The sequence below is a fragment of the Natator depressus genome, chromosome 3 (genome assembly GCF_965152275.1).
Source record: "Natator depressus isolate rNatDep1 chromosome 3, rNatDep2.hap1, whole genome shotgun sequence".
NCBI lineage: Eukaryota > Metazoa > Chordata > Testudines > Cheloniidae > Natator > Natator depressus.
The window spans coordinates 42,415,353-42,432,584 of record NC_134236.1 but is presented as its reverse complement, the minus strand read 5'-3'; the positions used below and the strand labels follow the sequence as shown (position 1 = coordinate 42,432,584).

The window sequence follows — 17,232 nt, the reverse complement described above, 5'->3', positions numbered from 1 at the left end:
TGTAGTGGAGGGACCAAAACTGGACGCAATACTCCAAGTGTGGCCTCACCAGTGCCGAATAGAGGGGAATAATCACTTCCCTTGATCTGCTGGCGATGCTCCTACTAATACAGCCCAATATGCCATGGGCCTTCTTGGCAACAAGGGCACACTGGTGACTCATATCCAGCTTCTTGTTCACTGTAATCCCCAGGTCCTTTTCTGCATTTGTTTGACCTTGTGCTTGTTTGTTTGAACAGTGTGACTGTTTGACTGTGTGCTTGTTTTTTTCTGCAGAACATTTGTTTGACCCTGTGCTTGTTTGTTCAGATAGTGTGACTGTTTGATCATGTGCTTGTTTGTTCATAGTGTGACTGTTTTGCCGTGTGGGTGTTTGATTGAAAAGTGTGAATTGGGAGTGCTTTGTTCCAGGTGGGCCTTGCGTGGTTGATTGGAGGAAAGGCTTTGAGCCAGACCACCTGCTTCAAGCCAGCAGCCTTATAAAAAGGCAGTCAGTTGTGAACAAATAAGCAGCAAACCGAGGTCAGGCAAACAGAGGGAGTTTGCCTGGGGGGAGTTCGCAGAGTGTTTCTGCCTTTCAGGCTCCTGTGAGTAGTACATACAACACCTGAGGAGCCTATTAGAAGGAAGACATGGATAGTGAGCGATCAGCTGTTGTGACCTGCACAGAATGTGCCATGTTTGTCTTTCTCCCAGAGGACAGAAGCGACTTCGTATGTACAAAGTGCAAGCTGGTCTGTATATTGGAAGAGAAGGTTAGAGGACTAGAGAACCTGGTATCAACCCTGCATTACGTCAGAGAAAATGAAGATTTTCTGGATAGAAGTCAGTGTTTGGTTCTGGAAGCAAAACATGCCAAAGAATCAGAGTGTGCAGTACAGAACAGGGAAGAGTATTGGCAGCAGGTGACCTCCAGAAGAAAGAGGAGAACCTATGTACCCCCAATGCAGATAGAGGGGCAAAACTGTTTTGAGGCTCTCTCCACAGGTACTACTGTGGAGAAGGATTTGGAAGAGCCCTCTGAGGGAAGGTATCAGAAAGAAACCTCATCAACCAGAAGGCATGAGATGCATTGTCCTAGGGATAGGGGTTCCATGACCACCACTCCAAGCTCCGTTGAAGAATTGCCACTTTTAGGTCTGTTAGTGAGTGACAAGTGAGACTGAAGTGTTGTCCGACTGGTTTTTGAATGTTATAATCCCTGATGTCAGATTTGTGTCCATTTATTCTTTTGCATAGAGACTGTCCGGTTTGACCAATGTACATGGCAGAGGGGCATTTCTGGCACATGATGGCATATATCACATTGCAGGAAATTGCAAGCAGTTTCTTTTCCCTTTGCACCACTCAGGCAGCACATAGGTAACAGAGCAGTCCAGGGAATCTGGCCTAATATTGCTATAGACAAATGGGTTTGACCTGATATTTTTTTAGTTAAGAAAAGAAGTTGATTAAGGACCAACCAACTTTATTTTTCAAAGGATCCTTAGTGCAGCAGCAGACGGTCCAATGGTGGAATAACTCACTCTCCAGAGCCTTCTTTGATGTGGAACTGGCAACATGTTTGCATATCTGTTCATGTTAAGATTCCAGTGCAAACTTCCACATCCAAGGACAATGGACCTCATTCTTTTTACACCGAGTTCAAACAGGAGTAACTCCCCTGGAGTTACACTGATGTAAAGTTGTGGTACGGGAAAAGAGAATAGCTCTTTGTATTTTGGTTGCGTAAAAATAAATTTTATGTAAATATACATGACACGTGAGTAGGTTCATGATCTGAGGACTTTGTGCAATTTAAGAGAAGCTCTCTCCATTTATTGGAGACCATGACTTTTAAGAAGCAACACTGCATATGCCTGCATTCACTTTCGTCTCAGAAGAGTAATTTGGCATCATCCTGGAAACTCTCAGATAAAATGGATAAAAATATGGCTACAAGATGATGGACACCAAGTGTGAAAGAACAGAACAAACTGAAAAAAGTTTGATGCAAAGTACCCAAAAGGATTGCAGATTTTGTGGCATACAGCATGGGTGTTGCTCACATACCAGGCATGTCACACACTTGCTTTTGAGCCTTGTCATATACTCTGGACTGTGACATGCCACAAAGTGGAACAACCCATCCCGCTTATTTTCAGAAAATTTGCCTTTTCGTGAGAGTAAACATGACCAGATGATGGGTCGAGCAATGGAATTACATCACTATAAATGACAGGTTTCAGAGTAACAGCCGTGTTAGTCTGTATTCGCAAAAAGAAAAGGAGTACTTGTGGCACCTTAGAGACTAACCAATTTATTTGAGCATGAGCTTTCGTGAGCTACAGCTCACGAAAGCTCATGCTCAAATAAATTGGTTAGTCTCTAAGGTGCCACAAGTACTCCTTTTCTTATCACTATAAATGTACAAGGCTCACAGCACCCCCTAAAGGCAGATCTTCAGCCATGCATTTTACAAAACAAAGTGGAAAAATACAGAGTATATTTTACAATTAATTATCAAAGACACAACAACAACCCCGAGACTGGCTTGTGTTACCACAAAAGCCCAGGATAGTGCCCTAAACATGACAGCACTGTAGGGTTACGGTGAAATATTGTATGCTGGGAAAACAAATTAAGCAAATTTTAACTCACAATAGATGCTTTTTTAATACACGCTCAAAATATAAACCAATAATTGTTCACAAATATATCTAAAGTTTAACTGATCCTTTGCTATGGTATCTGGTCTCACGAAACTTTGGACATTAATTCTTAGCTTGTTAATATGATATTTCTGTACTTAGACTTTATAAGAAACACAGGAAAAAAATATAATATAAAATTATCAGTATAAAATAACATTAACAGTGTGATGCAAAATGTCAAAAGCAAGGAAAACCTGCAGTAAGTTTTCCACTCTCTTCTTAACCCACCCAATAATGCCTAAGCATTGAAACATACACGGGATATAGGATTCACACTCTTTTCACAACCCACCGCCACAATGCCTTGGTATAATGAAACAAGCAAAGAATGAACTGAGAGCTTTAATCTTAGATTTCTTTGCTTTCATTATTATTTAAACATTTTTACTTGACTTAGTACTGATAACTGGAGGATCAAATGATAATATATCAAAAGGATAACTTTTAACCAAATACCACTTTAAAAATAGTGGATTCGTCATCTTTACTCAGCATTTGCTTTCGTACCTATTACTGCAGAGGTTCTCAAATTTCACTGCACGGAGACTCCCTTCTGACAACAAAAATTACTACACAACCCCGGGCGGGGACTGAAGCCTGAGCTCACCGAGCCCCATTGTCCTGGGTCGGGGGGAGGGGGGACAAAGCCCGAGTCCTGCTGCACCAAGCAGGCGTGGGGGCAAAGCTGAAGCCTGTAACCTGAGCCCCACCACCCAGGGCTGAAGCCCTCGAGCTTCGGCCCTAGCAGTGGGGCTTGGGCTTTGACCCCGGGTCCCAGCAAGTCTAAACCAGCCCTGGCAACGCCATGAAAATGGGGTCCCAACCCACTTTGGGGTCCCAACCCACAGTTTGAGAACCGCTGTATTAGTGGGATGTATTTGATTACTGGTAACCAGTTAATAAACATTGCTAGTTATCAAAATTACACAGTATTCAGAACCATGATTTATTTAGTTACCACCATATGGCATGCAAGTAATCAGGAAACTGTAGAAATGTCTTTTTTAAACTGATGTAGGGCCCCATCCTGTCTTCCTTTGCCACTCAAACCTTTGTTTGACTCAAATCAGAATGCAAGAAATGCAGGATTGTTTCCATGAAATAAGAAAGCACAGTGAGATGTTCGATTAATTTTTCAAACGAATATATAAACGTACTGTCTCAAATTCTGCTCTGTTACACATGTGCAACCCCCAGTTGATCGGCTTATTCTGTTATAAGTTATAAGAATTTGGCCCATAGTAGTTTCTCCTGTTTGTGAAAGTCTTTCACACAACAAAAGGACAGAAAAAACATTTATAAAAATAGCATAATGTGATTTAAAATCAGTAGTATTGGTAGGGAATTTGGGTGGGTGAAGTATTTTTACTACTAATAATTAGAGCTGGGCAAAAAAACTTGTAAAAATCATTTTTTCCATTGGTTCCACCAAAACAACTCGCAAATTCAAGTCAATTTTGGCAAACTGTGTCAGTCAAACACAAAAAAATTAAGAAATGTCACACTGGTTCATTTAGGATTTCTGACACAAGTCATTTCAACTTCTTGTTTGTAAAGATGATTTATTTTGGAATTTCACTCAATTTTATTTTAAAATACACTTTATAAAGGTAAACAACCTTGGGAAATAAACATTTAGGGACAAAGAAAATGTTTTGCTTGACCCCAAAACAAAAATTTTCAACTTTTTCATTATGCCTGAAAAATTGAACAGGGCTTATTTTAGATAGATCTAAACTGCTTTTTGTTTTGGTTTGTTTTTTCCTATTCAGCAGTTCAGCCACTGATCCAAAAAGCTGGTTATTCACTAGCTCTACGAATCATTCAATTTTTGAAACTGGTTAGATTTCAAGCTGACAAATTTCCATTAGATTAGAATAAATCTACACTTATAGCTGGGGGTGCAACTCTCAGCTTAAGGATACATACCCATGTGAGCTGTGATTGAGCTAGCACACAACAATTACAGTGTAGCCACGGCTACACAAGCAGTGGAAGGGGCTAGCCACCCCGAGTACGATCCTGTCCAAGACAGTAGGGATGTACCTCAGGTGACTAGCCCCATCTACTGCTCGCCCTGCCAAAGCTACGCTCTATTTTTAGTATGATCGCTCAGAGCTACAGTGGGTAAGTCTCCTTGAGCCAGAATTTACACTTCCAGTTCAAAGTGTAGACATACCCCCAGAGGAAGGAAGCTATTTGAGCTTATATGTACATACAGGTTTCTTCAGTTGTATGTAAAGATGCAAAAAGACATATTTATATTAGTATAAATATGAGTGGTTTGTGACACAATCCAGCTTCTGTGCAATTTGTAACTTGAAGATAAGGTCTACACATTTGCTAGAGACTACTACTTTGAAATTTGACAGTTGACCATTTCCGGCTATGTCTCTCTAATCTAGCTCTGCCTCATATGCGTTACACCAGTTTAGGATACGTCTACACTGCAAATGAAGATGTGATTGCAACTCAGGTAGGTATAACCGTGCTAGCTTTAATCTAGTTAGCATGGCTAAAACTATAGCAGTGAAGACACAGTGGCATGGACTTCAGATGCCTGCCCATGATATTGAATACATACACGCATTCCCTAGCCTGTGCCAAAGCCTATACTGCCGCGTCTTCACTGCTATTTTCAGCCGGGCTAGCTAGATTAAAGCTAAGGCAGATATGCTTATTCAGGTTGCAATCACACAGCTGAATGCAGTGCAGAGAGACCTTTGAATGTCTTTAGATTCAGTGGGCCAAAATCAAGGTAATGTGTAACGTGATCAGTGGGTGTAAGTTACACATCATGTTGGTTTAACTTGTACTTTGAGGGAGGCCAGAAAAAGGTGCAAATTACACCAGTTCCTAATGATTCACCTTTGAATAAGGCCCTAAGATTCAATATCAGTGAGCAAACTATCAGTTTTATTGAATGCATCTATTCTGGTTAGACATCTGAACAAAACTAAATTTCCTAAGTGACAGTCCAAGGTATACGGGATCTTGTGTAAAAATTATGGTGGATTCTTGGTGTCTACAGAGGCTGGGGAGTGGTTTCTTCATCAGTTATCCTAATATTCTGGTCAAGAATGTGTTTCCTAAACTTTGAAAAGGTCAGATGAAATGCATACAGTTTATCTTCAATAGCATGAGATGGGAATGCAGAATTAGGTCTGTCCCAAGATGATGATAGTTTGTGTGAAGGTAAAACTGCCCTGAATCTTTATCATGTTCTTGAGTGTTAATATTTGCACTGGGACCTTTACACTGGCAGATACGTACATTTAAAATGCACATGTTCATCCGGCTGGCTAGCATAGATTGCACCACAGGAGTGCAGAGTGAAATAACATTTTTGCCTGAATTGGCATTCATTTCAACCCATGTCAAAAACAGAATGGAGACTGTAGTAACCACGCATTTGGTTAAAGACACCCCCTTTCGATATGAATTCAGTTGTCCTGAGTCTCTCCTTTGCTGAGGACCTTTTCCATTGCCCTGGCATAAAAGGCTGTAGATGGTCCCCAGGGGATACCCTCTGGTAGAGATGGTCAAAGTTTTGCTAACTTTCAAAATGTGGGCAATGGAGATGGGAGGGCCCACAAAATTTTTCCCAACTCCCTCCCCCGACTCTCCCCCCGCCCCCCACACACACGCTTTATTTTAATCAGCTCTTCCTCTAGTATGGAGCTGGGGAAACGGATGGTTCTCCAGTCAGCGCAGACCTGGCGTAAGACTTTGACACCTGCTTCCCAGTGTAGGTGGCGTGGCAGGGGTGGCTGAGGGTGGGAGAGGCCGTAGCTGGAGTGCACTGTGTCTCAGTTTTGCTGTGCTAGTACAACAGTTTTATCCATGCTCCCACTTTGGGAGGCATGTCAGTGCTGTGCTGGGGGAGGGTGTGAGAAGGGGTGTGTCTGGAGTGCATAACAGCCCCTCTGGTGTTTGCAGTCCCCTCTATAGCCTCCTCCACTAACTGCCTCCCTCATGAAGGAAGATTTTTGTCAGAAACGCTACCAAATTGAACTCATGAAGTTTCATGGTCCTTCTGTCCTTCTTTCACTGCAGGAGTAGCCACAACATGGTCCTTGGTCAGTCATTTTGTCTTTTACCTCACTCCATATTTCTTAGCTCTTGCAGCTCAGCTTGTATGTGCTAGGATGGGAACTCCTAGGATGGGCCATTTCCAGCAGTTAACAGGAACTTCCGAGGAGCAGTGAGGGGTGGGGGAAATAAACATGGGGAAATAGTTTTACTTTGTGTAATGACACATCCACTCCCAGTCTCTATTCAAGCCTAAGTTAATTGTATCCAGTTTGCAAATTAACTCCAATTCAGCAGTCTCTCGTTGGAGTCTGTTTTTGAAGTCTTTTTGTTCTAATATTGCGACCTGTAGGTCTGAAATCGAGTGACCAGAGAGATTGAAGTGTTCTCCAACTGGTTTATGAATGTTATAATTCTTGACATCTGATTTGTGTCCATTTATTCTTTTACGTAGAGACTGTCCAGTTTGACCAATGGAAGCCACTATGGATGTAGAAGCCCTCTACACCAACATTCCACACAAAGATGGACTACAAGCCGTCAGGAACAGTATCCCCGATAATGTCACGGCAAACCTGGTGGCTGAACTTTGTAACTTTATCCTCACCCATAACTATTTCACAATTGGGGACAATGTATACCTTCAAATCAGTGGCACTGCTATGGGTACCCACATGGCCCCACAGTATGCCAACATTTTTATGGCTGACTTAGAACAACGCTTCCTCAGCTCTCGTCCCCTAATGCCCCTACTCTACTTGCGCTACATTGATGACATCTTCATCATCTGGACCCATGGAAAAGAAGCCCTTGAGGAATTCCACCATGATTTCAACAATTTCCATCCCCACATCAACCTCAGCCTGGACCAGTCCACACAAGAGATCCACTTCCTGGACACTACGGTGCTAATAAGCGATGGTCACATAAACACCACCCTATACCGGAAACCTACTGACCACTATTCCTACCTACATGCCTCCAGCTTTCACCCAGACCACACCACATGATCCATCGTCTACAGTCAAGCTCTACAATACAACCGCATTTGCTCCAACCCCTCAGACAGAGACAAACACCTACAAGATCTCTATCAAGCATTCTTACAACTACAATACCCACCTGCTGAAGTGAAGAAACAAATTGACAGAGCCAGAAGAGTACCCAGAAGTCACCTACTACAGGACAGGCCCAACAAAGATAATAACAGAACGCCACTAGCCGTCACCTTCAGCCCCCAACTAAAACCTCTCCAAGGCATCATCAAGGATCTACAGCCTATCCTGAAGGACGACCCATCACTCTCACAAATCTTGGGAGACAGGCCAGTCCTTGCCTAGAGACAGCCCCCCAACCTGAAGCAAATACTCACCAGCAACCACACACCACACAACAGAACCACTAACCCAGGAACCTATCCTTTCAACAAAGCCCTTTGCCAACTGTGTCCACATATCTATTCAGGGGACACCATCATAGGGCCTAATCACATCAGCCACAATATCAGAGGCTCGTTCACCTGCACATCCACCAATGTGATATATGCCATCATGTGCCAGCAATGCCCCTCTGCCATGTACATTGGTCAAACTGGACAGTCTCTACATAAAAGAATAAATGGACACAAATCAGATGTCAAGAATTATAACATTCATAAACTAGTTGGAGAACACTTCAATCTCTCTGGTCACTCGATTTCAGACCTACAGGTCGCAATATTAGAACAAAAAGACTTCAAAAACAGACTCCAACGAGAGACTGCTGAATTGGAATTAATTTGCAAACTGGATACAATTAACTTAGGCTTGAATAGAGACTGGGAGTGGATGTGTCATTACACAAAGTAAAACTATTTCCCCATGTTTATTTCCCCCACCCCCGACTGCTCCTCGGATGTTCCTGTTAACTGCTGGAAATGGCCCACCTTGATTATCACTACAAAAGTTTTTCTCCCCCCCCCCCCCACTCTCCTGCTGGTAATAGCTCATCTTAAGTGATCGCTCTCCTTACAGTGTGTATGATAACACCCATTTTTTCATGTTCTGTGTGTATATAAATCTCCTCACTGTATTTTCCACTGAATGCATCCGATGAAGTGAGCTGTACCTCACGAAAGCTTATGCTCAAATAAATTGGTTAGTCTCTAAGGTGCCACTAGTATTCCTTTTCTTTTTGTAGCCTTGACAAAAGCATCCATGCTGGAAGAAATCTTTTGACCTAGTCACAAACATTGCGGTGTCTAAATTAACTGTAAACAGTTAGTGGAGAGACTAAATGTTACTGTGGACAATAACAAAAACCACTGATCAGTAGAAGTAAAGGTGCAACAGCAGTAAAAAAGAATGTATAAGGAATGGGATAGAAATAATACAGAAAATATAGTCTGCCATTATATAAATCAGTGGTACACCTGCATGTGGAATACTGTGTTCATCCTAGCTCAAACGAATAGAACAGAAACAGAGCCTGTTTAGAGCCAGGAGAAAAGAATCATCAGAGGCCAGGAAAGGCTTCCATATGAAGAAATATTGAAAAGATTGGCCTTCTGTCTTAACTAAGGAGGCCCATCTAGGGGGGAATAAAGACATAAAATTAGTGACTAATATAGGGAAATGATCCTATTTCTCCTATTGCAAGAACAAGGGGACATTCAATGAAAGAAAAAAGCAGAAGTTTTAAAGAGTGAAAAGAAAATACTTTATAATGACCATGGGAACACACTGCTAAGTGATATCACTGAAGCTTAATCAGATGAACACAAGAATAGGACATTTATACTGATAATTGAGAACATCCACACTTACATTAGGTAGGTTACAGAAATAGAAGGGCTATAAACCTGTATGCTCCAAGGCATACTGCAGTTGCTAATTGGTTTGGGTAAAGAAGAAATTTCCCCTACAGGTAGGCTATTCCATAGCTGTCCCCTAAACCATTTCATAGAATCATAGAATATCAGGGTTGGAAGGGACCTCAGGAGGTCATCTAGTCCAACCCCCTGCTCAAAGCAGGACCAATCCCCAACTAAATCATCCCAGCCAGGGCTTTGTCAAGCCTGACCTTAAAAATATCTAAGGAAGGAGATTCCACCACCTCCCTAGGTAACGCATTCCAGTGTTTCACCACCCTCCTAGTGAAAAAGTTTTTCCTAATATCCAACCTAAACTCCCCCACTGCAACTTGAGACCATTACTCCTTGTTCTGTCATCAGCTCCCACTGAGAACAGTCTAGATCCATCCTCTTTGGAACCCCCTTTCAGCTAGTTGAAAGCAGCTATCAAATCCCCCCTCATTCGTCTCTTCCGCAGACTAAACAATCCCAGTTCCCTCAGCCTCTCCTCATAAGTCATGTGTTCCAGTCCCCTAATCAGTTTTGTTGCCCTCCACTGGACTCTTTCCAATTTTTCCACATCCTTCTTGTAGTGTGAGGCCCAAAACTGGACACAGTACTCCAGATGAGGCCTCACCAATGTTGAATAGAGGGGAACGATCACATCCCTCGATCTGCTAGCAATGCCCCTACGTATACATCCCAAAATGCCATTGGCCTTCTTGGCAACAAGGGCACACTGTTGACTCATATCCAGCTTCTCGTCCACTGTAACCCCTAGGTCCTTTTCTGCAGAACTGCTGCCGAACCATTCGGTCCCTAGTCTGTAGCGGTGCATGGGGTTCTTCCGTCCTAAGTGCAGGACTCTGCACTTGTCCTTGTTGAACCTCATCGGATTTCTTTTGGCCCAATCCTCTAATTTGTCTAGGGCCCTCTGTATCCTATCCCTACCCTCCAGCGTATCTACCTCTCCTCCCAGTTTATTGCACCTTCTTCTGAAACATCTGCTATTGCCCGCTGTCAGAGACAGGATACTGGACTAGAGGGACCAGTGGCCTGATGCAGTATGGCAATTCCTATGTTTCTGAGAATTGTGAAATGGGATTTGGGGAAGTGCACAAGTCAGAATTACAATGCAACCATCAACACCATTTGTCTTTACTACTCAAGACAGAACTTGAACTCAGGTCCCCAGTGGTGAAAGGCTAGCATAAGACCCCTCCAAGCAGCCAGAAATCAACAGTAATGAAAAGGGTTGTGTCATGTGAATCCAGAAGATATGGTAAATTGACCAAAGGATGTCTTAAAAATCTGAGACGGAGCTATGAAGGTGATCTGGGTTACTGTACAGGTTGTGAGTGCTCTGAGATAAATGGGCAGATGAAAGTTTCCAGTTACAATTTTAAAATGAGGTGATGCTCTGTTTTTGGCATCTCAAGAATTTTTCTATTTGGGGACAAGAAACACCCAGTATATTCATAGGAATAAATGTCACACTTGCATCATAAGTAAAAGTTCACTACATAAGCCTCGGAGAAGTGCTAAGAAGACAGCCAAGAAATTCCAAAGCCATTTTAAAAGTGACCACAGCTCAGATGACATGTAGCTCAGCACTTTGGTATGGACAGCTGAGAAGAGTACAGAAGTGGCTAGGTAAATGATCTTAGCTGTTCTATATCCAAAAAAAAATATATGCACATTTCAATAGTTGGATCATGCATTTTAAGAACTACACCACATCTTTTTTTCTCCTTCCAAATACAAGAAATAGGCAGGATTTTTTTGTATTAAAAAGGTATAGCTAGTAATATCAAAGTGGGCTTTTATTTCTTGCATGTCTAAGGCCCTACTTAACTTGCAATATTGCAGAAACTGCGTATTCTGCAATATTAGACTTCCAGTGAATTTTGACAGCGGGAGCCCTGGGCAGCCCACAGAGGGAGCCCCCACTCTCAGCCTCGGGTGGCCAACAGCAGAAAATAGCAGAAAAGTAATAATGGACTTTTATTACCACATATAACAAGGTCCATTATTACTTTTCCACAATTTTCCATGGCTTGTCCGTACCTCAGCCACAATTTTATGACAATCATCTCACAATTCAAGAAGGGCCTTGTGCATGTCATATTTCTATCATTTTCATACAGTCCACAAACCAGTTTCACATGAAAGAAAGCAGTAATAAAGTGGCTTAGTGGAGTTTAGAAATATTAGTTCAAGACAATGTATGCTTCGGAGTTAGAATCAGTCATGAAGCTGCCCCAATTAGACAGGATCGTTTTGGCAAACAACTGTTAAAGAAGGAAAAGATGAATAATTCAGGGAGAAGTTGGGAAGCTTCACTTGGAAAAGAATGTATTGGCAGAGAATAGGAAAGATGAAGTGAGTGTATGGGTGCCAGGGGTTAGCTGTTTGGATAAGTGTGGGTGTGTCTGGGTGAGTATGGATGGGCATAGGTTCCAGTGGGTGGTGGCTAGGCAAGGGGGAATGCCAGAGGGTGTGGGAGCCTTTGTGGGTGCCAGTCAATGACTCTGTTGGTGTGTCTGGGTGAGTGTGAGTAGGTATGGATGCCTATGGGGGAGTGGGTGGCTACCTAGGCAAGTGTGGGTGCCTGGTAGGGAGGAAAGGGGGGAAATATTTGGGGAGGGGATCAGCAACAATCACCCTCCCAGCCAGACATCAACACATCCACCCATATTCTCCTGTACATCCATCCACCGGCACAATAAAAGACACTCACAAAACTACTGCACTCACCCCCATGCTACTCACAGGCAACCATACCCACATTCATGCACACAGCCAACAAAGGCACCCAGGTACCATCACACTGACCCGAGGTGCCACCCACTGGGACTCAGTCACCCAAACATCACCCACTAGCAACCACTCTCACTCTCCCAAATAGCAATGGAAGAGTTTTTTCCATTCTCACTTCTGGACAGACTGCCTGTGTCTCTCACCAGCCTTTCCTGACACCCAGAGGGCCAGGACAGATGGTATGGGTCAGCCATGATCTGAGCCCTTAAAGGGTGCAGGAAGTGGCCAGCAAACTGAATTCTGAAGATGTGGGAGGAGGCTAATAGTTTCCTCCCTCATCCAGGAAGGGGAGTAAAGAATAAAAATAAGTGGAGCAGAGCCCAGTGGCTATTGTGGAAGTCTCCTAGACAGGAATAAATTTCTCCACTATCCACTGGAGCCAAAGGAAGGAGGTTAGGGATTAGCTATCCCTTTCCACAGAAGCCAAAGATTTGGGGACAGGGCTTCCTGCTTCAAGCAGAAGGAATGGTGCACTACTGTTCCTCTACTTCTGGCTGGCCTAGCTCAGGGCTATGGCTGACAGCTGGAGACAGGATGGGTGAGTGAATATTTGGCCAGCCAAATATCACACACAAATATTTGAACTGTTTGAATGTAGCCTGCGGTCAGATTTTTGGTAAATTAGTAAGGACAGATGAAAATATTTAGACCCTTATTTTTCTATCTTGACACCATTGTTCCATCCACACTGTTGTTGCTTTTGGTTTTTTTTTAAACTTGTACCAAGTCATATATTATATGTGAAATACAGTATTGCAACCCTGTGTCCTAGCTGAGGTTTAGTGAGGGTTGGTTGCGAGTGCTGACACCTGTTACGACATTTGTTTTTCTTTCATGCCATGACTTTTAAATTGTCTTCAAGACATAATGGTTTAAAATAGATAAATACAGATTTTCAGAACTTAAAACCTTTTAAAGAAACCATTGGACTCTCCCATTCCCAACCACAGGAAAACAAATACAATGAAGAGCTAAGGTAAGCAAAACATGACAACCTGCTAACAGAGCCAAATACCATCCGTTGAATTTTCTAGCCACGACTAGCTAAACTTTTCTAAGCTTCAAGCTCTGAACAAAGAGTTGCTGCCATGATGGAATAGACTATTAAAGAAGAACAAACTGTGCCACTCTAGCTGCCAGAATGATGAGATTAAAATATTATAATGACGGTTTTTTTTAAATTGATCCTTTTTTTTTTTTCTGTTCACTTACCTCTAGATTCGTTTTTTTCTTGCTGACAGTTTGGGTGCTATGATAGAAATCCCTAGCTTTTCATTACACTGACCCCATATCCAGACTACTTCGGAAGTATCTTGCCACCTAAACCAAAGTAACAGCTAAGCAGAAGTTAAGTGTGCTGTATTTTGTGACTCTTTTGTAATACATTATAGAAATTTTCAGATGTATTTGCAGGAAATTATTTCAGTTAAAAGTCATAATCTAAAGAACATTCTGTTATTCATCAGAATAATATACCTGTGTATCTCCAGCATATGCACTCCATATTTGCTTTCAATGCTGTACTTTCCCGGTTCACTTGCAGGCGAAATCAATTCCTCATTTTTATACCTAACAATCAAGAAAAAAATAAATAAACCACAGTAAAAGTTATAGATTATTCCATCAGGATGTCATGTATTAATAACTGAGCTCTCTCTGTATACATGAACAGATACAGAGAGCCTGACCATGACCTGCCCATACATGGTCATGCAATGGAATGAAAGGAAGTAGTTATCGTTTGGGCAAGGGTATGCATGTGAAGCTACACACCCACACTGAGCAGGTGAGTGGGGAGGGGATAGAGATGAGAGGGAGTGTGTTGAACTCCCCAGCCCACTAGCCGTCAGAGCTAACTGGCATAAACAGAAGTAAGCTGCATCCTCATTAGCTCTACAAGTCACTTCACGTAAAAAGGGTGAGCAGCAGGGACAGAATTGTGACTGAGACAATTCTCACCCGGGCTTCCCCAGGACAGAATTTGCCACCCCTTTCTCAGGCCTGAACCTTACAGTTCAGTCTAGCCCAGTCTAGAACTCTTACAGCTATCTCTCTGTGTATGTTGTACACATAGATAATATATGAGGTTAGGTACCATAATGTTATTTTTTATTCACGTGAGCGAAGGTTGGCCACATAACTCAGAAGTAGTGAAAGCCCCAGACAGGGTGTGCGTGGTCATTACTGCCACATGCAAATAAAAAAAAATGCCTTGCACAGTATGGAAGGGAGGTGATGGGGCGGGCGAGGGTTACAGGGTGGGCTGAGTGCAGAGAAACTATGGTCCTAATTTTGTTCTCACAACAGTCTGATATCTTCATCAGAGTGACTTCTGATTTACACTACTGTGAATGAGATCAGAATCGGGCCCAATTAGTACACTCTGCTCTCAGATCCACAGAGTAGCAATTTTGGGTACCTAGCAAAGAGGACAGAGGTGGCTTCATGCCACTTATGTGCCCCTCCTCAGTCCGCGCAGCCAAACTGATCCCTTGCATGAGTTAGAACTTGCACTGCTAGATAATGGTCCCCTAAGGGCTGCTGTACTGGCCAGGATCACCTGAGAGCATGATGCTCTAATTTTGCCCTTCCCACTCTGGCATGCCTTCAGCCCACCATGGCACACACACACACACCATGCTGGTGAAGGAGTGCCAGGAGGGGTTGACATGTGTCTGGCTATTCCAAGCCTAGACCTGCTCATGATTCATCTATTCTAGGGGAATCCTCAGCTGCTGACTGAAATTACTTTGAGTACCCTTTGCACTGTTGGAGTGGTGCAAAAGAAACTTAAGGGGAGCTGAGAAGCAGACTCCATATTTCTAGCTCAGTCAGTAGTGGGGGATGTTAGACATAGGGGAATAAATATTTTATCAGCTACATTTCCAATTTTTAAAATATGTGCCTGAATTTCTTTCAAGTGCTGAAAATGGCTATGTCATCCAGGATATCGTCTTCATCATTTTAAATCCACCAGTTAACCTGACTCTTCCTTTCAATAAGGATTTCTAGAGACAAAGAGATCCCAACTTCCTTCTGTTGACAAAAAGGTCTAAAAATCTGTTTTGAATTGTAGCCTAAGAATAACACGATTCTCAGATTTTTGTGGAAATTTGCCTCTTATTGTGGTTTCTGATTCTTGACAAGACCCCTGATAACTTACGCCAGCTAGAACACTTTTGATGATATATTTCAAAGGCCAAATTCTCCTGCCAGTTGTATCATTTTAATCCCATTAGTGAGGTTGCACCATGTAACTGACAGAAGAATGCACTCCCATCTCATCAAGCATAGGCATTCTCTCTCAAAGTCCAATGTTTAACGACTAGATATTTTCATATATTCATTTGCAAATTTAACACCATTAATTTGGGCTTGAATAGGGACTGGGAGTGGCTGGCTCATTACAAAAGCAGTTTTGCCTCTCCTGGAATTGACACCTCCTCATCTGTTATTGGGAGTGGACTACATCCACTCTGATCGAATTGGCCCTGTCAGCACTGGTTCTCCACTTGTGAGGTAACTCCCTTCTCTTCATGTGTCAGTATATTTATGTCTGCATCTGTAATTTTCACTCCATGCATCTGAAGAAGTGTGGTTTTTACCCACGAAAGCTTACGCTCAAATAAATCTGTTAGTCTTTAAGGTGCCACCGGACTCCTTGTTGCTTTTGTGGATACAGACTAACACAGCTACCCCCTGATACTAGATATTATTGTCTTGTTATAAAACATTTAGCAAAACTCAGTGTATTTTACCACTTGCTAGGTTATTATCAATTAAATTAATGACCATTTTTTGCAGTTAGCATTCTGAAATATATATGTACTTGATACACTACAAAAAGTTTGTCCTTTAACTGCAGTATCCACAACTACTATCCACATATCTATGAGAATTATGAAGGGTTTTTAATATGACCATTATGTACATGACACTGAATAGTTCTGTCAGAGCTACCAAATGGAAAACAAGCTTAACACCAGTTTTAGAGGACTGGAAAGGCCAAACTCTTACCATTGTACAACAGGGGTAGGAAATCCTTGTACAGTGAAGTAAAGCCTCACAGACATTTTTTCCCAAACAGTATGAGACCTCAGTCGTACCAAAATTTCAGGAGCTCGACTTATATTTTCTTCAATGGTGTATCTTTCCAAGGCCATTTGTTCTTCTACCTATTACACAGGATAGAAATAAAAAGCAGAGAGAAGGGGCATCATCTAGCACCAGAGTCAGAGATTTAGTCTGAAAGCTATATTCAAATATTAACAGATGCAACCCGCTGTTGGGCTCTGTGAAGCACAGTTCTAAACTGCCGTTGAGTTTACAGTTCTGCTTGGAAAGGAAATTAAATTGTTCTGGTACAGTACCATCCTTTGTATGGTAACTCTATCCAGCTGTTCTCTTGCAAGGAGCCTGGCTGAACGAAGCTCTTCTTCCACATCAGCCAAATTGGCAGCAAACCGGATCCTCTTCTCTTCACTTATATCAGACTTTTGCTCATGAGTCCTGTATGGTAAGAGAAAACTATTTAGGATTAGCCGAGTGTCAAGGCTTTACTATTGTCACTGATACACAGCAGGCAGATGAGGGCTTGGAAGTCCTATTAGCAGCATTACACAGATGCAGATTCGATCATGTGAACCATTTCCCGATCTCAAAACAAACATCTTAAAAACTGCAAATGAATGAGCCTTCTGTTTGCTTTCTCTTCCCTGTGAGCATATGAGGCCAGATCTTCAGTGGGAATTAACTGAAGTCAGGGGAACTCTGCCGATTTACCCCAGCTGAGGAGGTGGCCCAGGGATTCTGCAAATAGAGTTAAGTTATAAGAACAAAATCTACAGAAATCAAATA

At 42.3% G+C, this 17,232-nt stretch overlaps 1 protein-coding gene across 9 annotated transcripts in view; it reads right to left on the bottom strand.

The window, feature by feature from the left end:
• MYOM2 (myomesin 2) overlaps positions 1-17,232 on the bottom strand; it is a 141,337-nt gene that overhangs the window by 112,531 nt on the left and 11,574 nt on the right. For all 9 annotated transcript variants that reach the window (XM_074947781.1, XM_074947782.1, XM_074947783.1 and 6 more), the window contains exons 4-6: positions 16,746-16,884; positions 16,393-16,550; positions 13,852-13,944 (exon numbers count right to left, since the gene is read on the bottom strand). In XM_074947781.1, coding sequence (XP_074803882.1) covers positions 13,852-13,944; positions 16,393-16,550; positions 16,746-16,884 — 390 coding nt within the window. The remainder of the gene's footprint in view (positions 1-13,851; positions 13,945-16,392; positions 16,551-16,745; positions 16,885-17,232) is intronic.